Source organism: Borostomias antarcticus, assembly GCF_949987555.1.
Source record: "Borostomias antarcticus genome assembly, chromosome: 12".
NCBI classification, from domain to species: domain Eukaryota; kingdom Metazoa; phylum Chordata; class Actinopteri; order Stomiiformes; family Stomiidae; genus Borostomias; species Borostomias antarcticus.
The window spans coordinates 3,477,595-3,501,460 of NC_140245.1; the positions used below are offsets into that span (position 1 = coordinate 3,477,595).

Consider the following 23,866-nt stretch of genomic DNA (forward strand, 5'->3'; position numbering starts at 1 on the left):
CTCTTTAAGCAGGTCTTGTGGAATTAACTTGTGGAATGTGTCACTGAACCGTAGAACAAAAGCGGTTCCCATAATGCTTTGAGAGGGAAGGATTCGCTCAGTTGGAACTGAAGTTCCTTTACTGTTTTTTTTCTGTGTGCACTTGTTCCTCACAAACAGAAACATCCCTGAACTGGATCAGTATCTGACTACATCTACATGATCACTGTTCCTCCCAAACAGAAACATCCCTGAACTGGATCAGTATCGGCCTGACTACATCTACATGATCACTGTTCCTCCCAAACAGAAACATCCCTGAACTGGATCAGTATCGGCCTGACTACATCTACATGATCACTGTTCCTCACAAACAGAAACATCCCTGAACTGGATCAGTATCGGCCTGACTACATCTACATGATCACTGTTCCTCACAAACAGAAACATCCCTGAACTGGATCAGTATCTGACTACATCTACATGATCACTGTTCCTCCCAAACAGAAACATCCCTGAACTGGATCAGTATCTGACTGCATCTATGATCACTTGACTTCCCTGAACTGCGCAGCTGATACAAGCTGACACGTTTCCTCCCGCACGAGTCGGCGGACTTCGAAGGTAGGCTATGTTGAGCTGTTAAATCACTGAGAAAGTTGTCATTCCGTTGTATTTTAAAGTTTGCGTTCAGGCCTGTGGTAGACTTTTTCAAAGCAAAATACTAGAACTTAGCAAAATAGTGGACTTGTGTGTAATTTAAAGATTGGTAGGTTACGTTCTGTTCGCGAGCGTGTGGAAGGTTTTCCCAGGACGTACGTTGGCTACTGTGGTTTAAAGATGAAACGACTACAAAAACATTTAATTTGAGGGCTAAATATACAGTATTCCTACATTGGGCGTCTCAACAGTAGAAGTTGCTGTTGTAGCCGGTTGCGTGTAAACGTTGTTTGTCTCGGAGTCTGAAGTCAGGAGACCATATGTAAACATGCACCTGTTGTATTTCCTGTCACGTCCGGACATTTCTGGAGTCTGAATGGATGTTCTCCAGTGTATATAGGTCTATTAGGCGTAGTCTTTATAGCCTAATCATTGGGGTTTAGTAGTCTAGTGGAGTCTAGCCTCTGGCCCTCTTGATAATGATTTAACTTGACACTTCCTAATTGTTCCTCTCACTAAGAATCTTGGTCAGTGCACCTAGCATTCCGCACATTCTCCCTCTATGAGGGGTAAACAGCTTTCACTTGGAGTCTTATATTTAGACACTATAAACTGACTGGTTTCATTCTCACTCAACAACAGTATCATGTTGTAGTTGTTTCAGCTTACTGTATCAGGTGGTGGATGCTGGTATGGACAGTGGATAGACTTGTTCTTGTTCACGCCCGTCTATCTGAGGCCTTTTGTAGTGTGGGTGAACTTGATCAAGTGAAGGGCAATTTGGCCGGAGACAGACCAGTCATGAAAGAGTCAGTTGCATTTTCCAGTCAGTCCCTGGCCAGACCCAGAACCCCCTGATGCTGGGTCACATGGTCCCATGATTATAATTAGGTCTAGCTGGGCTTGGGCTCACACTGAATTACTCACACACACACACACACACACACACACACACACACTTAGTCTTATCGTTCTTGTCTCTCCAGAATTTTGGTTCTCATCATGAGGAATTTGCCTTGGCACACACACACACACACACACACACTCACACACACACTCACACACACACTCACACACTCTCTCTCTCTTTCTCTCTTTCTCTCTCTCTCGACTCGTCTCAACACACCCTCTGACACACTCTCTTGACACACTCTGACACACTCTCTTGACACACTCTCAACCCATTCTAAACACCGACTGGGCTCAGGCACCACAGTATGAACTCTCAGGGGAGATGGTAAGCTTCCGTTAATGAGTAGCCTGTCAAGGCCATGAGAATGGGACGGTATTATGTAGAACATTGACCTGTCATGATGGCGCAGAGCTAAGGCTATCACTGGAATGGCAGGTTGTTAAAATGCTGAACCAGAATTAGGTAAGCTTTTTATTTCTCAACTATTACTGACTGTTAGTGACTTATCTAACCATTGGCTACCTTTCTCTACTGAATATGGAGTTCACACCTGAAAGTTACTTCTGCTCATTCAAATACATAGCTGTTGACAAGCGTGCACTACTTGATATCCGTCAGTAAACAGTCCACTTCCCATTAGGACGTGTGTGTCGTAGTGGAACTGTTTTCAAAGTCATTGTGTTTTATTCATCAAATGCACGGTGTACTACAAGGTCATTGTGAACAATGAAGTTGTTAGGGCATGCCAAGCAAGCCTCGGCAGAACTAGGCTATGTAGCAGCCATAACAAAAATGTGCAAATGTTAAAAAGACTAGCAAAAGAGCTAGCAGATCCAGTGCCAGTAAATAAAGGGAATTATATTATGATCTATTATGGACAGCAAGAATAAGAATGTCAAGTATTATAAATGCAAAGTGAAGGAGTGCCAATGGATATGTAGGCCTATGTTGAATTGTGGTGAAGTACATCAAATGTACATAGGAAGTGACATGAGATCACTCTGATTAATAATGCTGGTTGAGAAGCCTGAGTGCTTGGAGGTTTGAGAGTCTGGTAGTCGGCACCCGGATGCTCAGCTAACGTCTACCACCCGGCAGCAGTGAGAGCAGCCCACGGCCTGGGTGGCCATGGCCCTTCCTCGGGCATGGTGCGTGGAGGGGGCCTCGGACGGAGGGGCGGCGGCAGCCGATGCGGTGCTCCGCCGCCTTCGCCGCCCCCTGGAGGGCCGTGAGATCATCGGCGGAGGAGCAGCTGTTACGAGGTAGTAACGCGGCCCACGGAGAACGCTCTCGGTGGAGCACCCGGAGAAATCGGTGATAGTTTTTTGGTAGACGTGCCAAACTTCTTGAGTCTCCTCAGGAAGTATAGGCCTACTGCATTGGGGTGTTTTTTTTTGTTTTCTTTACCGCCGCGTCCAATAGGCTAGCCTGGTCCAGGAGAGGTCATCGGTGATGAACACAGAGGAACTTGAAGCAGGAGCCCCATCTCCATCCATGTGAAGATAGCCTTGTTTTTGTTTTTTTTCTCTGTTTCTATCCCTGACGGCAGACTCGCTAGTCTTGTTTTGAGTGTAAGTAGCAGAGTGACTGACCTGTATTTCACGCTAGTCTTCCCTCCCAGCCCTGGGTGCGAGACTGGCTAGAGGTGTGGCTGTCACTCGGAACAAGGGTTGGAGGCAGAGTCCCCGAAATGGATAAACTCAACATGAGAAAGACTTGGAACTACAACTGCACAATTACAAGGAATTGAATTGTCAACGGGCTTATTGTCAAGTGTTCATAGGCCATAGGCTAGATTTTGTTTTTTGTAGCAAAACATTTGAGGAGTAACCCCACAGAATTTTCCAACAGTCAGTTGTGGGTGAATCGGGTGACAGGCCAGGTCATTGATATTTCCTCTCGAGCAGCAGGAAGTTGAGCGGTGGAACGGTGTGTACAGTTACAGGTGAGCCAGAGAGGACAGGCTGGTAGCGAGGTGTTTGAACAGCCCCGCGGGTCGCAGCTTCTGAAGTCAAACCATAATGTGTGTTTAGGTGCGTCATTCAACACGTGCTAGTTTTCCCCCTTTGAATAATATCAAGTTACCCAACTCCCAAACCATTTGCTTCTCTGACATCACCCTGTAGACCTAGCTGTTTTTCTCTGGACTAATCCCAAACCTGTTAGCAAGAATGCCCTCCGTATCCTCTTTGTTGGTTATGTGAAGGGTTCTGAAAGGACCAATGTGAGAGATCTAATGAGATAGTTAAGAGTGTCCTCATTGGCATGGCTGCTTCTGTTCATTTGGAGACTGTGTTGTTTGCTGTGGGTTTGTTTGTGTACGGTAGCTGGTTGGCTGGCGGTCGACCCATTATCTCTCCGAGATTCACTGATGCTGGTTTAGCTGAAACCTGAAGTGCACTGTTGTTGATGGGTCGCGCGCGCACACACACACACACACACACACACACACACACACACACACACACACACACAGCAAGTGGGTTTGTCCAATGTGTTGCTTGTTTTGGATGGAATTGCAGTGCAGGTTGTCTGGCTGTGGGTCAGAATGGTTAAGTGGAAATCATCACCAGTGTGCTAGCTACAAAAAACACTGATTTTCTGATTTCTTTACTTCACATCACACTAAAAAAGTATTTCTTTTCTTCGTGTGTTTTTCTGAAGGGTCTTGTAGAGGTTCCAGAGACGCCTGCAGCAGATAGAACAGATCAAAGAACAAGTTAGTCTGTTTATTGCTCCATCTTGTCTTGTTAATGTCATGTTAATTTAGGAGCCATCCCACATTGAAACTTCAAAGCCTGCTCTAATAGGGGGTTTTGTCACAAACCTGTCACCCCACCCTGCTCAGATATGTATCTGAGAGTTCAGTGAAAAACACAGATGAGATAAAAGGTGTCAGACAAGCTACTGTAAGTGTGCTCTGATGAGCTAAAGTATCGTACTTACACCGGCTAGTAAGGAATATGTCTGTACTATACTGATGTTGTCCAAGTGTGCACTTTACATACAGTATGGCTGAAGAGCTACCTTTTTAAAGTGGCATCTAGCCTAGTTGTTATATTTGATCATACTACAGTATATGTACCAAACATTCCGTTTATGTTTTCTGTAGACCAATGTTTATTTGTCTTGCTTCTAACTGCGAAACCGCTCTGACTTGCACTTTGTCTGCCAAACCAGTTTACGTTTCCACAGGGCAAGATCTTTTTTTAACGGCCTTTGTCAAGATTCTGCTGCATAAAATTAGTTCTCCTTGTGTGACTTCCTTCGCAGGGTGTGTTAAGTGTCTGGAATGATCCAGTTCAACAAGGGCTGTGCATGGGGAACTTTAGACAACTTATGTAAATGTATCTACCCTCATAAATTACCTCATATCTCTCTTCCCCCCCTGCCTCTCTGTCTAGTTCGGAGAGACCGCCTCCAGCCGCCCATGGCCGCCCCCTCCGTCCAGGCATGACCCTCCCCCTGACGGGACACACCCCAGAGCCTGAACCCTCCACTCACTACACCAGCATCAGGTGTGTGTGTGTGTATGTTTGTACCCATTGGGGGCTGATAGGACAGATCTGTTTGTGTGTTTACTTGTGTGTGTGTGTGTGTGTGTGTGCGTGACCCCGTGGGCACGCTAACTCTGTCTCATTCTCCGCTCTCACCCGCCCGCTGCAGATGGAGGACGTGGACGGCCTGAGGTCCAGGCTCTTCCCCGACGACCCCGCGTCCCCTGCCCCCTCCCAGGCCTCCCTCGCTGCGGAGTCCGTCGTCCTAGAAGGTCAGATAGTTCCAGGATGATCGGCTAGCGCTGACAGGATTAGGAGGACGTGTTGAAAGGTCCCTGCATCCCTAGCAAAACACCTGTAGCTTGGCCTTCTCTGAAGAGAGAGGCAACCTTATGCCGGGCTCAGACTACAGGATTTTTGGGCCGATTTATCCCCGATTCAGCCCTCCCGACAATCGGAGGAGAAATCTGGTCTTGAAGGTTGGTCGGGGCCAAGGATCCAATCTTATACCTCCCGATCGGCTCGCAGACCCATCGGGGCGGCTCCGATAATATCAAACATGTTTGATATTTAAGATTATTACGTCCCGACTTTACAAGTGAGGCGGCGAGACCAGTGGTTCGTTGCTCCCTCGGGCACGATAAGATCCTGTAGTGTGTGATGAGCCGTTATTTTCAAATCTTGCTGTGTGTGCTTGTTTGAGATGCACAAGAAGAATATCTGTTAAGATTCTCCTTATGTGCGTGATGTAACCCGATTTCGAAATTGGTTAGGATTTAAAATATCCTGTAGTGTGAGCCCGGCATTAGTTATATGACACAGTCTTGCTGAATCTTGTACTGTAGCATGTAGCTTAGCCTTCCCTGAAGAGAGAGGCAGCTTTAGTTTTATGACCTGTTCTCGCTGTGTTGATACGGGAGGGGCGTGGCCACCTCCCACTCAACCTCAGGGAATTGGACTTCCTCTTCCAATAGCGTTATAAGACTGGTTTATAGACAACAGGCGAGTCTGTAGACCTGTTCTGGTGTGCCCGGCGGTCCGGCCGTCGTCATCGGAGTGTGTCTCTGTCCAGATGGTCACTACGCCGCCTTGCGAGCCGAGCTGGAGGGCGACGCCCAGGACCTGGAGGCGGAGTCCTGGAGCGTGGCGGTGGACCAGCAGTACCTGAAGAGCTTCTCCAAGGAGGCCGTGAAGCGACAGGACGTCATCTACGGTAGGCCGGGGGGGTCAGGCAGCGCTAGGACGTCATCTACGGTAGGCCGGAGGGGTCAGATGGCGCTAGGACGTCATAGCAGCGGTCCACCCCGGACCGAGGGTTCGCGGCGCCTGGTCTCGCCAGATCCCAATATGCCCCTGATCCCCTGAGGGAGGGGCATATCGGGCCACCGCTCCCGAGGGGGGTTAGTTTAATCTCGGCGCGAGGGGTTTGTCGCTCCACAGCGACCCCGTCTGGTGTGGGGGTCACGGTCACGGGCCTGAGAGAGTCAGGTAGCCGGCTTCCTCCTCCCGATCGCCGACCGCAGGGACCCTCCACAGCAGCGACAGGGAACAGTTGGACAGTTAGGTCAGGTGTGATTGGCTACCAAATTGGGTGAAAAAATGCGATAAAATCTGAAATAAATTTAAGAATAACAACATATTACAAGTTATCAGACAGCCGGCTTGTTAAAGACTGTCTTCACACACGCACACACACACACACACACACTCACACTATCTGAGGTAGCTGTCTGACGTTGTGAGGCGCTTCCTTTTTGTCCGGTGTCGACGCCTCAGAGCTGATCCAGACGGAGCTCAACCACGTGCGGACCCTGAAGCTGATGCTGGGCGTGTACCAGCGCGCGCTCCGCGACGCCCTCCAGACGGACGAGGCCAAGCTGGAGCGCCTCTTCCCCCAGGCCTCCCACCTGCTGCAGCTGCACCAGCTCCTCCTCAACCGGCTCAAGCACCGGCGCCAGCGGGCCCTGCAGCCCGACAGCAGCTGCAACTACTGCATCACGCAGCTGGGGGACGTCCTCATCTCGCAGGTCAGCGAGGCGGGCGGGGGGGGAGGGCGGGATCTCGCTTGGTCTCATCGTGAGACCGTCCTGATCTCGAGTTTTCTCACTTTTCTCACTTTTTTTTAGTTTCTCTCCGCGGGTCAGTCTGGACCTTCCCGAACGGTTTCTCTCGATTTCTCTTTTGACCGGGCCAATCAGGGACTGTGTTCTGACTGCTGTTCTGCCCCCCCCCCCCCAGTAGAATGTAGCCCCTGATTGGTTCCCATTGTTGATGATGTGAAAATCAGTAAAACAGTCTCCCGTAGCATCGAGCGGTAAAGTTAACGTTAGTAGAATAAACAGCCATAAGTGCAGTTATTGTTGAAATAGACTCAATAACAACAATTAAACAAGAACAAAAGTATTCACTAGCGGAGTTTCTCAGAGGAAAAGACATTCTTCCGACTGCTTTGTCAAATGTTTTGTTTGATTGGCTGAAGGAGTTGACGTTAGTCGGTCAAGGCAACGCCCACTGAAACCGTTGGAGATGTAGGGGAAGACCAGGCTGATCTGCAGAGAGATAATGACGGCTAACTCACAAGATCAGGATGATCTCACAGGGCTAAGATCTCACTACCAAAGGGACTCTGTGCGATCACTTTGTGTGCGTGTCTCTCTCTCTCTCTTTTTCTGCCTTTCTCTCTCTCTCTCTCTCTCTGCCTTTCTCTCTCTCTCTCTCTCACTCACTCACACTCTTTCTATCTCTCTTTCCCTCTCTCCCTTATTATTTTTCTCTGTCTCCCTCTCTTTTCTTCCCTCTGTTCTCTTTGTCTCTCTCTCTCCTCCCTTTTCACTCTTTTTCAATGTCTCTCGCTCTCTTATCTCTGTCTTGCTTTCCCTCTCTCCCTTCCCTTTCCCGGACTCTCTCTCTCTGAGATGAGGTAAGCTGGAATACAGGTGTCCTCAGGAATGGCTGGTATGATCAGAGCGCCCTGGGACTGACATGTGGGAGTGGCTCTTCCTGGGCAGACTGCTGCTGTGTCATTGTCAAGGCATTCAGTAGGAAACGTTTGCTGCTCTGTACTTCTCCCTTTCTGAGAAATCAGATATGTTGCTCTCAGGCTGTTTTTCGTCAACAATGCTAAGCAGGAAACAAAGACTCAATTGAGACATTTTTGAAAAATGCCGAAAATGAAATTTGATATACCCTATGAGAGCGCCAGCGACATGTAAAAGTTCCATTTGATTAACCAGCGTGTTTGTTTGTCAACAATTTATTGTGAGCAACCCCGATAACCTTGCTGTAATTTCCATTGCTGAAACACCAAATTCCCAATTCAATTCTGTCTCTGTCTGTCTGTCTGTCTGTCTGTCTGTCTGTCTGTCAATGATCTGCAGGCACTCACATTATCAGCTGCGACTCTTCATATGTATTGACTGGTTAGGGTTAGTGGATAGTTGGATGAATGTTTATTGATGGTTCAATTGAGCGTTTGGATGAAATCTATAGGGGGGCAGTCAAAATAAAGGGTTACTTCATGTGTGTAGTTTTCAGGGGAGCTGGGGGACAGGATGAAGGAATGCTACGGTGCGTTCTGCAGTCACCACACTGATGCAGTCAGCTTCTACAAAGAACAGCTCCAAAACAAGAAGTTCCAAAACGTGATACGGGTGAGAAATGTACAATTTCAATGGCATTCAATCATGTCCAACTTTATCGGCACATTTGATTAAAACATAAAATGGAGGACAGATCGATAATTAACCTTTTTTTCCCCCTCCTCGTTTCTTATTTGTCTAGAAAATAGGACAGTTGTCCATTGTACGGCGCTTGGGTGTCCCAGAATGCATTCTGTTGGTGACTCAGAGAATCACAAAGTACCCAGTCCTGGTCGAACGCATCATTCAGAACACTGAAGGTATCCAGCCAAGTATTCACCTCGCATCACATTACTGCTGCGCAAGCTGGCTATTCAGTTAGGAGATATCAATCGATTAGGTGTTCCATCAATAATAGTTATTCTCTTTCCTATCAATCACTATATCAATACTGTACACTACATCTGTTTTGAAACAAAATCAATGCATACATTATATGCACCCCACGCGCCGGGCTGATGTAACAGTTGGTTGGGGGGCGCATTATAAATAAAAATAACATAACATAACATATGCTGTAGTCGCCCCCAAGCCCCTAGTTGTCTTCGTAGGGGTAGAACCCCAAATGAAGAAGCCCTTTCAGTGCAGATCTCAGGGCTGTGTTATGCGTGGACTCCGGTTCCCTAAACGCGGACTACGACTATGAATCTCATGACTCCCTCCCTCTGGACCTGTCCCCAACCCCCCCCCCCCAGAGCCGGAGGAGCAGGAGGCGCTGGTGCAGGCCCTGACGCTCATCAAGCACGCCATCTCCCAGGTGGACGCCCAGGTGGACGAGTACGAGAAGGCGTCCAGGCTGAGGGACATCGCCGCCCGGCTGGAGCCCAAGTCTCAGGGCCGGCTGAAGGACGGACGGCCGTTCCGCCGGGAGGACGTGACCCGACGCACACTGCTCCACGAGGGGGTCGTCACCACCAAGCCCGCCTCCGGCCGGCTCAAAGGTCAGGGGGTCACCTAGACTCGCATAGCCAGGCCTATCTCATGGGCAGTTATTGAACATCCCCGTCTCTTAACTGTCAAACTGTTTGCTTTGCTTTTATTGCTTTTATTGTGGTGCGATTAATGTATTACCTTTTTATCTTTAATGTAAACTCAGCTACATTGGAAATGAGGGCTTGCCCTCTATTTGATCTCAGAGTCCTTAATAAAGGTTAATGAATCTCCACACATCGTTTACACTGTGCTAGCGCTGGAGAAGGTTCCGGATGGACTTCTTTTTAAACCAATCACAATCGTCTTCGGTGGAGCGGTTGCTAGGTTGTTGTTGTTTCACGTAGTGTGGATTGAATCTCATTGGTCGGGCAAAATATTTCGCCACCGCTGATTGGGCAGTAATAAACGAATGACACGGTTTATCCCCAAAACCCACATCCTTTAAGTCAGACTAGGGGGCACCTTGTATACCGCAAATCTTTTAATACAATATACAGTACAGAGCAGTACAGAACAGCACAATGTATATTACTGTAAACAAATAATAATATTAGCACTTAACCACATTTGTAATGGCATCATCATTCATGAGTACCTAGACCGTGAGCCGTGTTGGTTTCTCAGGGATGGATGAGTATTGGAGAGGATGTTTTCAAGCCTTTCCTGAACCTGTTCACTGAATGTTTTTCTTGTTCCTCTCCTGCAGATATCCACGCCGTGCTCCTCTCCGACGTTCTCCTGCTCTTGCAAGAGAAGGACCAGAAATTCACCTTTGCCGTCGTGGTGAGCTGCTACTGTGTCTCTGTAATGAGTAAAGTAGCTATCAGAAAGATTCATTGTCAGTGTTTGGGGTAAACATTAGCTTTTCTTCAGACCCCCGTGGCTATTTGAGTTTTTTATTTCCCAAATTTCCCTCCCGGGGATTATTAAAGTTCATCTTATCTTATTTATTTGAGTTATTCCTGTACAACTGCTTCCCTCCGGTGCTATTACGAGTACTGGCCCCAAACTAATGATAAATGGTAAATGTTCTGCACTTATATAGCACTTTTATCCAAAGCGCTTTACAATGAAGGCCTTTCATTCACCCATTCACATACATTCACACACCAATGGCGGTGTGAGTGGCCTGCTCTTTGGGAGCAGTTTGGGGCTCATGTGGGACACTTCGACATGTGGAGAGGACGAGCCGGGATTCGAACCGCCGACCCTGCGGTCACTGGACAATCCGCTCTACCTCTCCTATTACCCATAGTCCTCTATGCGCAGGTTCGGTATAGACATCAAAACGACAGGTCTCTGTAGAAACTGAGGACCGAGCGGTCTGGTCTGGTCTGGTCTGGTCTGGTCTGGTCTGATCCGGTCTGATCTGGTCTGATCTGGTCTGATCTGGTCCGGTCTGATCCGGTCTGATCTGGTCTGATCTGGTCTGATCTGATCTGGTCTGGTCTGGTCTGGTCTGATCTGATCTGATCTGATCTGATCTGATCTGGTCTGGTCCGGTCCGATCCGATCCGGTCTGGTCTGGTCTGGTCTGGTCTGGTCTGGTCCGGTCTGGTCCGGTCTGGTCCGGTCTGATCCGGTCTGATCCGGTCTGATCCGATCTGGTCTGGTCTGGTCTGGTCTGGTCTGGTCTGATCCGGTTTGATCTGGTCTGGTCTGATCTGATCTGGTCTGGTCTGATCTGGTCTGATCCGGTCTGATCCGGTCTGGTCTGGTCTGGTCTGATCTGGTCTGATCTGGTCTGGTCTGGTCTGGTCTGATCCGGTCTGATCTGGTCTGGTCTGGTCTCCCCAGGACAACAAGCCGTCGGTGATCTCGCTGCAGGGGCTGATTGTGCGGGAGGTGGCCCTGGAGGACAGGGCCATGTTCCTCATCTGCGCCTCCTCCACCCTCCCCGAGATGTACGAGATCCGGGCGCGCACCAAGGAGGACCGCGAGACCTGGATGACCGTCATACGAGGGGCGGTGGACAGGTGGGATGGGGGGCTTGGGGAGGGGGGGGGGGGGGGTACCGGCCTCCACAGTCAACATACAAGTCTGGAGTCTGTGGGACATGGGTTAAGCCAGGTTCTAGACTACAAAAAAATCTCCATTGACTTGGTTTGGTAACCCTGTGTGTGTTTTAGTTGTCCAGAGATGACTTGGTCTGGTGACCCTGTGTATGTTTTAGTTGTCCAGAGATCACTTGGTCTGGTGACCCTGTGTGTATTTTAGTTGTCCAGAGATGACTTGAGCTGTGTTCGGAATCGCTCCCTTGTTCCCTCACTCCCTATTCCCTATATAGGGTTCACCATGTAGTGAACTACCTAGGGAACGGAGAAAATGTAGGGTACATGCACTGTTCCCTGCAAATCAAGGTGAATTGTGGGTAATAAATAGTGGACTATATAGGGAACGAAAATTCCGTGGAGAATTCGGACACTACAAACAAAATGGCTGACGCCCTATATAGTGCACTATATAGTGAATAGGGAGTGATTCCGAACACAGCTTTGGTCTGGTGACCCTGTGTGTGTTTTAGTTGTCCAGAGATGACTTGGTCTGGTGACCCTGTGTATGTTTTAGTTGTCCAGAGATGACTTGGTCTGGTGACCCTGTGTGTGTTTTAGTTGTCCAGAGATGGAGGAGTGGTCCAGTGAACAGGAGGAGGCCAGGGCCGCCCGGCTGAGAGACTTCGGAGGTGAGAGACGTCAGCGGAGCCGGTCAGCGGTCTCTCCCCTGCCCAGGGGACCAGATGTTCCCCACACACTCTCCCCTCGTTAGGGATTACTCAGGCACTCACCCCCTTGACAATGTGGTCGTAGAGCGCAACGGAACTACGATTACATGGATGTTTTGTGTGTGTGTGTGTGTGTGTGTGTGTTCATGTCCAGATCGTCTGCACGAGAGGGACGTCCAGATCATGCACAGCCTGACGGAGAAGCTGCAGATCTTCGCCGAGCTGTCGGAGGCGACGCCGGAGGAGGCGGAGACCGCGCGCCCGCGCCTGCGCCTGCTGCTGCAGCCGGGGGAGCAGCTGCTCACGGACGCCATCGCCGAGGGTGGGTGGGACTGACGGACGTCTAGCCGTTTTCCATCTGCACGACTCCAGCCAATCAGCACTCGGCTACTGTGTGATCGCTTGTAAAAAAAAAAATATATATATATATATTAAAAAAAAGGTTGTTTTTATTCGACCTCCAGGGGATAATCTGGTGACGTAAAGATTTTACGATAGGAAGCCATTTCTAAACATGATGACAGGATGAGGAAGCGGCTAAAATAAAACGAGGGAGCCGTCCTTGAGGGTCACACAGGGTTTCCATTTTACATCTGTGATGTTTTACTCAAGCAACTGGTACTCATTTATTACAGGTAGTTATGTAGTCGTGCATTGCCAGACCTATCTCTACACTTCCTTTATTACAGGTATATGACTCATCTTGATGTTATTGTTTCTTTTCTTGAAACAAGATATGACGACGTTCACACGAGGAACACCAAAGGAACAACTGAACCTAAAGGTGCTTTTATTTTGAAGTCCTAGCGACATCGTTGACTCTGTCTCGTTTCTCGTGTTCTCGTCTCCTCCCACAGTGAAGAACCTCCAGGACCTCCTGGTGTCACGCGTGCGGGACCCCTACCCCCGCGGAGAGGACGGCGAGGGGCACGGGGAGACCGGGCCGCTGATCAGGAGGGCGGAGACCTTCGGGGGCTTCGACAGCGAGCCCGCCCCCACCCCGGTGAAGAGTAAGGCTTCAGTCGTACCGCTCGTCCACCTACCGACAACTCTCCCAGACCGCTCTCTGACATCTGATGCTCTGGTCTCTGCTCGTCATACTGTACCGTTTATCATACAGCTCCAAAATATGCCGATATGCGAGCCGTTCTCCGCCGAACGTCATGTGGATTGGCTTGTGTAACGAGGAGGCTAGAATAGAGCGGTCGTGGACTAGTGTAACTCTGCCCTGGTATTAATACCGCCCGGCTGCGTCATGGCGTTGCTAGCTTTTCGGTGGCGTAGCGGGATTGAGCGGTGTCTCGCAATCGGGCCACAACGTAAAACCTCCATACCTCGGAATCCCACCCTGGGAAACCCCTTAACTATTTGAATACGATGATGTCACCGGCACAATTCGGGAAAAAATCGTACAATAAATAAAAATCTACAAAATTCCAACATTCCAACACTTCCTGAAAGCTGAGAAACTGCGCTTTCCAGTAATATAGGGAAAATCCAATTCATATTCGGAATGTCGGCACTGTACTTAGAGAGTTAAAAGGGTTAACGTGGGTCAAACGGAGCGAGTGAAAACGCAGAAAGACGCAGAGAAAACAAGCGCAGAGTGAAGGGAAGTCCGTCACGCCTGGTACTCTGAAGTGTGTAGTGTCTGAAGTGTGTAGTGTCTGAAGTGTGTAGTGTCTGAAGTGTGTAGTGTCTGAAGTGTGTAGTGTCTGAAGTGTGTAGTTTGCGTGCTGATGGACGAGGTCTCGGATCCACCCAGACCCGTGTCCTCAGCCGTCGTCCTCATGCGTGTCCCCCCAGACGGCGGCGGCGTGGAGAGGGTGGCCAGCGTGGACGACAGCCCCGCGGAGAGCCTCCATCGGTCGACCTCCGACCCCCAGCTACAGGACCTCGACCCCGCGGAGAGCGTGGAGCTATCGGTGAGCCGGGGTGCACCCTGGGAAAAACGTAGCGCAGCAGGACGGTCTGGGACGTAGTTTTGAAGCTGTGTTGCTCTTGTTCCTCCGTCCAGGCTGACGAGACGCCGCTGTCCCGTCCGACGTCCCCTTGCTCTGACCCCTTCCCCGAGACGGAGGTAAGCGTCCCTAGACGACCCACATCGACCATCTTCTTCATTGTGATGCTTAAAGATTGGAACCGTTTGTTTTAAGGACAATTGGCCAAAAGCCTACTTTTTATATTGTAACTTCTGGAGAACTTGTGTACTACTCTCAAATTCAGTAATATTATTAATTAATTATTTTATTAATTAATATTATTAATTATATTAATATCTATTCTTCTTGTGTGTCTGTCTCTCTCTCTAGTTCTACCACAGTGTGTTGATGCTCTCCAAGATGCTGTACAGCTTGCAGGTATGTATGTCAACGTAACCTTTCCACTTGTCAGAGCGCTTCCACTCCTCTTATGCCTTTTCGTTTGAGGCGGCGTGCCGAGGGGGGCGGGGCTCAAAGCTCGGTTCCACTGACTCCGGTTGCGGTTCCACTGACTCCGGTTGCGGTTCCACTGACTCCGGTTGCGGTTCCACTGACTCCGGTTGCGGTTCCACTGACTCCGGTTGCGGTGCGGCGGCCGGACTTGACAGCGACCGTTCTAGACAGTGATTGGGTTTCCACCAGACGCGCTGCGGCACGTTTCAGAAAGCAGAACTCCGGTAGAAACAGATAACAGGTAGAGAGAGACAGCAGGTAGAGAGAGACAGCAGGTAGAGACAGCAGGTAGAGAGAGACAGCAGGTAGAGACAGCAGGTAGAGACAGCAGGTAGAGAGAGACAGCAGGTAGAGACAGCAGGTAGAGAGAGAGAGACAGCAGGTAGAGAGAGAGAGACAGCAGGTAGAGAGAGAGAGACAGCAGGTAGAGAGAGAGAGACAGCAGGTAGAGAGAGAGAGAGAGACAGCAGGTAGAGATGGACAGCAGGTAGAGATGGACAGCAGGTAGAGAGAGAGAGAGACAGCAGGTAGAGAGAGAGAGAGACAGCAGGTAGAGAGAGAGACAGCAGGTAGAGAGAGAGACAGCAGGTAGAGAGAGACAGCAGGTAGAGAGAGAGACAGCAGGTAGAGAGAGAGACAGCAGGTAGAGAGAGACAGCAGGTAGAGAGAGAGACAGCAGGTAGAGAGAGAGACAGCAGGTAGAGAGAGACAGCAGGTAGAGATGGACAGCAGGTAGAGAGAGAGAGAGACAGCAGGTAGAGAGAGAGAGAGACAGCAGGTAGAGAGAGAGAGAGACAGCAGGTAGAGAGAGAGACAGCAGGTAGAGAGAGAGACAGCAGGTAGAGAGAGACAGCAGGTAGAGATAGTAGAGATAGACAACAGATATTTTTGCCGGATGGCGCACACAGTAGCAGAAGAAACGAGTAGTTAGGTCCCACCCCCTGACGACCTGTCAGAACATCAAACCCAAAACGCTCCGCTCCGGAAACGCCCGGGAACAGAAACCCCCGCGACCGCATTCAGAAAACGCCACGCAACAAAACGTCACAAGTCAGCGGAAACCGAGGCGCTAACGAGCACGTGCGCCTCCCCCCCCCCCCCCGCCAGGCCGTCATGTCCCAGCAGGAGAGCCACGTGGAGCTGCAGCTGCTGTCGGAGCGCCAGCGGCCGGTCCGCCCCCGCGGCAGCGTGCTGCTGGAGCAGGAGAAGCAGCGCAGCCTGGAGAAGCAGAGGGAGGAGCTGGCGCGCTTCCACCGCCTGCAGGCGCAGCACCGCCAGGACCAGGTGACGTGGGGGGGTTACTCTCCCATACAAGTACTGTTCAGGAGACGGTCGGGCGCCAACGCTCTACGCTCAACTACGTTTATTACGCACGACGCACGCAGACGACACTGACCACGGAACAGTAATACTCTAAGATACACACAAACGGCCCAATAGCCCGTCTCGAGAAGGGGACCGTCAAAAGTCAGCTGCCTCACACACACAGTAGTCTGCAATCTGCAAAAGATGGCAGACGCACAATATTCGTTTCTACGCAAGGAATGAGGAAACAAGCTCTAACTGGCCAAAAACAACACACGTCTGTTAAATTAGTTAATAATAATAATACATTTTATTTGTAATGCACTTTTCATAAAAAAAATCTGAGTGCTACTAATGTGTAATAATGCCAAATTTCCATTGGGCAGGCGCGCTGGGAGAGGGAGGTGGAACGCCAGAGGGTGCAGGCCGAGGCCACGGACGCCCGCCTCCTCCAGCAGGGGGAGGAGCTCCGGCACCTGGAGGAGCGTCTGGCTGAGGAGCGGGCGGAGCTTCAGGGGCAGCGGGAGGAGTACCAGCGCGACCTGGAGCGCCTGAGGGAGACCACCATCCGCGTGGAGAAGGAGCGCGACAGGATGGAGCAGCAGAAGAGGTTCAAGAAGCACAAGGGAGGCTTTGACTTCGACGGCAACGCGCAGGTGAGGGGACGAGGGGCGTGGCGCCTGGGAACACACTTTACTAGACTGTTTTATTCATAAACTTTATTTCACCAGGAAAAAACCCCATTGAGTCTCTTTTATAAGGGTGTCCTGGCCAAGAATCAAATCAAATCAAACTTTACTTGTATAGCGCATTTCATACACAGAGGAAACACAATGCGCTTTACAGAGAGCAATTGGGGGGGGCATAGGTCCCACCCCTACATATTCCAGAGGGAAGCAAAAAAACAGTTTCACCTGGAAGAAGACGGCAGGCAATCGATAAAACATACAATGCAAAACATAGCGACAGCAAAGACAGATACAGTACACAACAATACATCGGTGAAAGCAGATCCAGCTACTGTATAAAAAGCATTAATTAACCCTACCCCCCCTCCAGCCCCTGTCCTCCTCCCAGTCCCTCAGATGGGACGTCTTCAGCAGAGACAGCGACTTCATCCTGGGCCCCAAGGCCCGCGCCCGGCCCGTCCTCCCCATGCCGTCGGCCGCCGGCGTCCTGGAGTTCCCCCCCGAGGTGCCCCCCCGCCGGGAGAGCATCAGCCCGCTGCCGGCCAAGGCCGAGGTGCCCATCCACCTGGTCAGCACCACCAACCAGGCCCACAAGCCCGGCCCGGTCCAGCAGCAGATCCCCACCAAGCTGGCCGCCCTCAGCAAGGGCAAGGACAAGAGCAGCAAGGCCAGGGGCTCGCACCAGCGCACGCACAGCGCAGGTCAGGACGCACGCGCCGCACTTTCCTTGTGCTCGGGAAATAAAGTAAACTTGAACTTGAATTTTGAACTAAAAAAAGACCTTGTGAGAGACCGTCCTGATCTAGCGAGCTCACGTTCAGTTTCTCTCCGCAGATCGGTCTGGCCTCCCCCCCGATCTAGAATGATTATTGTGGACGGGAGTACTTGCCTTGACAGACTTAACTCCTTCAGACAATCAGCGTAACAAAACGTTAGCCAAGTCCAGTCGGAAGAACGGCGAAACTCCACTAGTGCATACTCTTGTTCTTATTTAATTGTTGTTATTGAGTCTAATTCTGCAATAACTGCACTTTATGGCTGTTTATTCCACTAATGTTAACGTTACTGCTCGTTGCTTCGGTGTTTTGCCACGGGAACCAATCAGGGGCTATGTTCTACTGCAGAACAGCAGTCAGAACAGTCCCTGATTGGCCCGGTCAAAACGTAATTTGGAGAATAATCGTTGCAGATGGGGGGGAAGCCCAGACTAACAACTCAAAGTATGCTCGTGAGATCAGTGACCGTGACTTAATATAGTCACCGTCTTTGTTAAGTGACTTTTTAGATTTAGATAAGAACTATTTTAGTGCGAGTGGCGTCAGGTTTCCAGCGCCTCCCGGTCGTAAATGAGTTGTACCCTGGTTCTGACCCGACCCTCCCCCCCCCCCGCTCTGCTCCAGCCTCCATAGACATGAGTCAGGTGCTGCCCATCCGCGTGACGGGCCGAGACGGCGGCAGCCTCCGCTGCCAGAAGACTGAGAGCCCACAGAGCATCTACCAGCCCGGTAGGACCGCACCAGAACCAGCAGCCCTCCCTGGCCCACACACTATGTCTGAAAAACCCCTGGACCTAGGTGATACCACACTACCAGCACCAGCACCACAATCTTGACCGATTCCACTGCTAGTATGCTGTACTATATATATATATATATATATAGCATATATATACTATATATGTTATATACAGCATATATATACTATATACACTATAAACCTGTACATAGCATGTTGTATAATGTATGGGCTTGCATGCACAATGCTTAACTACCATGTGGTGTTTGTGGCCCCTGACCAGACCGTTTTAACCCCCCAGAGGCCCTCCCCAACGTGAAGCCGTCCCAGTCCTTCAGCGCTCACACGAGCGGCCAGGACTTCCCTCCGCTGCCCCCCCCCTTCCCCAAGGAGGTGGGCAAACCTGTCCAGGAGAGGGTGGTCTTCCTGTGAAACACAAGATGGACGCCCCGGGGGGAGAGCAGGACAGGACGCTGTTCTCCACTCTGTCAGCGAGGAGGAGAGCTTCTAGTCTTTCCACATAGAGGCAGTTAAAAGATGAGCACATGATGAAGCCGTATCTCATGGTGTTCTTGTCGGGACCACAGAAGGAAACCGGTATTGATTTAAAGCACAGACGAGCTGTTTTTAACCTCTAATACTGTACAGGGAAGATGTCATTTTCGTTAATTCTGAAACTGATTTATTTACTTATTTTAAAATTCCTGTACTTCTTGAGTTGCCGTTGAATTGCCAAAGAGCGTTTCTCTTGAGTGCTTTTGTCATGTTTTAAGGAGTAGATGGAAAACCTCAAGTTCAACTTTGACCTAAACCTTCAGCACTCTCTAGTCTATTTTTAACTTCTTAATGACTTTTTAGAAACCGATTTTCAAGTTGTTTACATACGTGCAGATCTGAAAGAAGTTGATCGGCTGCTTGGCGATACGTCTTAATCAAGAATGATGTAGAATCTTTGGAACTACATGTATATCTTAGGTGTGAGGACTTGGTATGGGTGTGAGGACTTGGTATGGGTTATGTGTGTGTAACCTTTTATGTGAATGTCAATCATGCCAATTCTGTTTTAGTTTCCGTTTGAGATCTTTTGAGACGTTAGATCTCATTACAGTTTGTGCCAACGTTGTTCATGCCGCGATATCAACACTCAACATGGATCATTGTTATTTAAGTTATGAATTAGTTGAATCATCACCAGACAGCTGCATTTAGTGTGTAAGAGAATATTTAAACATTTAAACACTATCTGATGGATTTTGACCAGAGGAAATGCTTCCTCTCACTGTGTCATGGTAAACATAGGAAACGTTCTGGAACCAAGGCTGTATATAATGTTAAGATAGATGTGAAATATTATATTTTCTAAGGGCATGAATGCATTGGAACCAACTGTTGCGCTGCGTCAACCTTTGGCGGTCGTGTCCATGCCTGTGACGTCCTGTTCATAACGTCCTGCTGAGTCTCCGATCCGTAGCTTAGGGTTGGAATAAAAGAGATGACAGATTTCTCAAGGCTGCTGTTGTATCTTGTGCCTTTAGTATTTCCTGCTAAAAGAACATTCATAAACGACATCTTCACCACCCACATTTTCTTTCTTATTTAAAAAAACAAACATGGTGGCTTGACATGAATGTACATCATAACGGATTCTACTGTATGTGGATGGACTCTGATTCTACTGTATGTGGATGGACTCTCTGATTCTACTGTATGTGGATGGACTCTTTGATTCTACTGTATGTGGATGGACTCTCTGATTCTACTGTATGTGGATGGACTCTTTGTCTTCTATGTGGTCGAGGCTCCAGCCCGATGGAAAGCAGGGAGGGTTCAGATGACTGCTCATCTGAGGTGTTGAGGTGCTGGTGTGACAGACAGCCAGCATCCACCTGCTCCCGCAGAGAGAGACTTCCCATTCACACGGACACCCCATTCAAACATACTCCCCATTCAGACAGACACCCCATTCAAACATACTCCCCATTCAGACAGACACCCCATTCAGACAGACATCCCATTCAGACAGACACCGCATTCAGACAGACTCCCCATTCACACAGACATCCCATTCAGACAGACACCAGTGTTAATTTTGACAGCAAATTATGATTTTGTTTGTCATAGTCTTTTGACTAAAATGCCATTTAGTTTTAGTCATATTTTAGCCATCTGACTTGTTTTAGTTTTAGTCTAGTTTTAGTTGACTAAATATCATTACGATTTTAGTTGACAAAATCTACCATAGATTTAGACAACTCAAATTTAACAGGCTTAGTTCAATCAATCAATCAAGTTGGATTTATATAGCGCCCTTCATGAAACCCAGAGCGCTTTACAGAGTCCAGTATTCATTCAGACACAGTCACACCAGCCTGAGCTCATTCACACACACACACACACACACACACACACCAATATACAACAGGGCAGCCCAGCCTGAGTCCATTCACACACACGCAACAGTATACAACAGACAACCATGAGCTAATGGAATTGTTATAACATATTATGCTTCATTATGCTTTGAATATTAATTTGATTAGTACCTCCATCGAAGCCAAAACATTATTCAGATTATTGATGAGATACAGCAGAAAAAGAACTCAGACACCCTGCATCAAATGCTTTGTTTCTTTATTATATGTAGTCCTCAACTGAGGTATTTAAAAACCACTTGGTGACATCAAACTATACTGGTGAAAATCCCATCGTGTGCTTTGAATCGGAGAGGGCACTCGCCCAATCAGGTGAGCCTATTCTCTCACGGCGACCTCTGACCCTAAGCAGGCCTAGTTCCATTAACGACCGGGTCCGACTCATGTTCGATGACCCGTGATTGATTATAATCATGTATAACTTGTTGACTTTGAACCAAAAAAAATCAAACATCTATCTCAGTTAGCTACAGATTATATTGCATCTATTGCACTCTATATCATGGATGACATCCTGGGTCACAAATGAAAAAAAAGGCAAAGAAATCAAGTGGAATACTGTATATAACATGAATTTCAATTTCTTCCAGATCCTGTAGGTTTATATAACGAAAAACGGACCAGTCTGAACCAAGAGGAAGTGCTGATATCAACACTGGTTAAAACATTGTGCAAATGTATGGAGTAAAAAATCACCACCTAATTCTGGGACCATCGGTTATGAGATACAACGTTCAAATATCATCGGTTTGTTCCTATTTGTAGAAAGGAATATGCCAACCTACAGCCCAGTGGGAGCAGTGCTGTTCTCATGAAGCAATACAAAGACAGACACTCTACCTCCAACCACGTAAGGCCAAAACCATTTTTAAGACATTATGATAAAATCTACCGGAAACACTTCAAGTACTGCGCCACCAATATCCAATATATACCGTAAGCAGTCATCATACTGTTCCATATAAACCAAACACTGTCTTTCTGCCTGGCAGTCGGAATCATGCAAAATCAAAAGAATCACTATCCGTTGACCTTTGACTCATTCAGAATCCATGATAGCACCACGTTTTAATGCGTAACAAGGGTTAAAAAGTCATTACAAACCCTGCCATGGTTGGTTAATAGTAGAGAAGGGAAGTAAGGGAACAAGCAAGCTGGCCTTAATTTGTTGGGACGCATCTCCCTCAGTTGAGTGTAATATTGAATCTGCATAGGGCCGGGCCGTCCTGAGCCCAGGGGAACCTAACAGGAGCTGTGCTGTGTTGACATGTCAGGTCTGCCCGTCTGTGTGGAGAGAGCCATTCAACACATGGGGGGGGGGGGGGGGGTCAAACGCATGCAGGGGCGCTGAACGGGGCGGCGGTGGGGTTGTGTTGTGCTCTTTGACTGCTGGGCTTGACTTCTCACTGACGTCCATTCATGCTGCTGACTCCGCCCCCTCCTCTGGAGACGAGTGCCCTTCTCACCAAGAGCACCGAAGTGCCTCACTTCTCACCAAGAGCACTGAAATGTTTCTACTGAAATGTTTCTATTGAAATGTTTCTACCGAAATGTCCACTACGAACAAACAGTGTTCGATCAAGATTCCTATGTAAAAAAAAAAAGAGAGCAAAAAAACAACAAAAAACATGAAATTAATTAGAAATTGGTGTCCTAGAAGTCCTTTATTCAGATTTGCAGTCCTCTTTCTCAGGAGGGGGCGTGTCCTGAAGCGGAGGAGGGGGAGGCGGGTCCTCGCTCTGATTGGTGTCCTCGGGGCTGTGTGGCTCAGGAGGGGTCAGGGGCTTCTCTGTGGGCAGTGCTGGAGTTTGAGTACAGTTGATTGGTGCCAGGACTATGGGAGGCTGGAAGGGACAAAAACAGAAGGGAAATTTGTTGAATACAAGAGAGTGACAACAAACTATTCACAAATCAAAAAGCAAAGATGCGATCAGATAAGATCAGATATGAAGAGTTCCAGAGCAAATAAAGTGATCCCTGTCAACAAGTAGATTTGAGATAAATGGTCCGAATCATTCAACGTCTTTAAGTTTCCTCGAATATCTCACTCAAAATCCAATGGGAGAATTGCATTAGCCAGTTAGCAGAGGTGTCACTGCATAAGCAATGAGACACTTCATAGAAACATAGATATGAAGAAAAAAAAATATTCAGAAAGTTAAAGAGCCCAAAAGCACCTTGAAAACTTGAGACTTTACACTTCTCTGATCACCATAAGGAATTCGCCTCCTCCCATCGTCCCTCATATTCTACCTCCGCAGTGATGATGTGTGCCACAGAAAAATTACCCCAAAGATCAAACAAAACATCCAAATCTACCCAAAGAGGCTTCTTATCTACTGGGGTGGTTAAAGTAGAGTCTACAGGCCGAGTCAGGCCTGGGTTTGATAAAATAAAGGACTCCCTATCACCTGATCAAGGTCTCAGCACCCAAACCTCTAATAAACCTCTAATAAAAAGCTTTTGTTTGCAAACGACGAAGACGGTTTGCGGGAGTCCTTTATTTTACTCCGGTCGGCCCGTGGTCTTCCCCGACGCACCTGTCCACCTACAGGTGTGCAAGAGTATTGCTCCTTGAGGCCTGGGTACGACACCGGGGGCGACACTCACAGGCCTCAGAGACCTCGACGCAAGACCAGAGCCCCCAGCAGTGAAATGAGAGGGAGGGAGGGAGGGGGGGGGGGGGGACGGACGGACGGACAGCAGAACAGAAGAGAAGCAGTTGGAGACAGACGGGCTGTTCAGAACCGTTTGCCGGAAGGGGCGTTACTCAACTTGAAGTTCTAACCGTTCCTATGACTACTGGCTGTTTTGTGTGTCCGCGGAAGGGCTCCGCGGATCGCATCATATCAAACTGGTATTCACCACAAATCCACTTCCTGTCCAGAAGAGGGGCAGCTCCCGGCGCCACAGCGCCACCACCAGGCTGGTGAGGAGGGTGCAGGGCACCAGGTAGAGCAGCGCCGGCTGACCCGTCTGCATCAGGGCCAGCGCCACGAACGTGATCAGCAGGCCCACACCGTAGCCTGGGGGGGGAGAGAGAGAGAGAAGGAGAGAGAGGAGAGAGAGAGAGTGAGAGGAGAGAGAGAGAAAGAGAGGAGAGAGAAGGAGAGAGAGAGAGCAGAGAGAGAGAGAGAGGAGAGAGAGA

At 48.9% G+C, this 23,866-nt stretch overlaps 2 protein-coding genes across 12 annotated transcripts in view; one reads left to right on the forward strand and one right to left on the reverse strand.

The window, feature by feature from the left end:
* Window positions 1-486: 486 nt before the first annotated feature.
* LOC311316091 (rho guanine nucleotide exchange factor 18-like) lies at window positions 487-19,786 on the forward strand. Of its 11 annotated transcripts, none has more exons than XM_084446848.1 (24): window positions 1,947-2,014; window positions 2,651-2,814; window positions 2,975-3,048; window positions 4,217-4,271; window positions 4,957-5,070; window positions 5,219-5,321; window positions 6,122-6,262; window positions 6,826-7,076; window positions 8,577-8,699; window positions 8,830-8,947; window positions 9,383-9,628; window positions 10,327-10,403; window positions 11,418-11,596; window positions 12,233-12,303; window positions 12,497-12,664; window positions 13,200-13,352; window positions 14,149-14,267; window positions 14,360-14,422; window positions 14,655-14,702; window positions 15,885-16,061; window positions 16,469-16,738; window positions 17,142-17,472; window positions 18,172-18,345; window positions 18,570-19,786. In XM_084446848.1, the coding sequence occupies exons 6-24, from the start codon at window positions 5,219-5,221 to the stop codon at window positions 18,716-18,718; spliced, it is 2,961 nt and encodes a 986-aa protein (XP_084302974.1). In that variant the 5' UTR covers window positions 1,947-2,014; window positions 2,651-2,814; window positions 2,975-3,048; window positions 4,217-4,271; window positions 4,957-5,070; the 3' UTR covers window positions 18,719-19,786. The 11 variants fall into 11 exon arrangements, with proteins under 11 accessions (XP_084302983.1, XP_084302982.1, XP_084302979.1 ...); XM_084446858.1 differs by having other exon boundaries at window positions 18,588-19,786; XM_084446849.1 differs by having other exon boundaries at window positions 18,172-18,276; window positions 18,588-19,786.
* A 2,551-nt stretch (window positions 19,787-22,337) lies between these two features.
* The window catches only part of sppl2 (signal peptide peptidase-like 2), an 11,529-nt gene continuing 10,000 nt past the window's right edge, over window positions 22,338-23,866 (reverse strand). The window contains exons 14-15 of the mRNA XM_084446847.1: window positions 23,584-23,744; window positions 22,338-22,562 (exon numbers count right to left, since the gene is read on the reverse strand). Coding sequence (XP_084302973.1) covers window positions 22,383-22,562; window positions 23,584-23,744 — 341 coding nt within the window. The 3' untranslated portion in view covers window positions 22,338-22,382. The remainder of the gene's footprint in view (window positions 22,563-23,583; window positions 23,745-23,866) is intronic.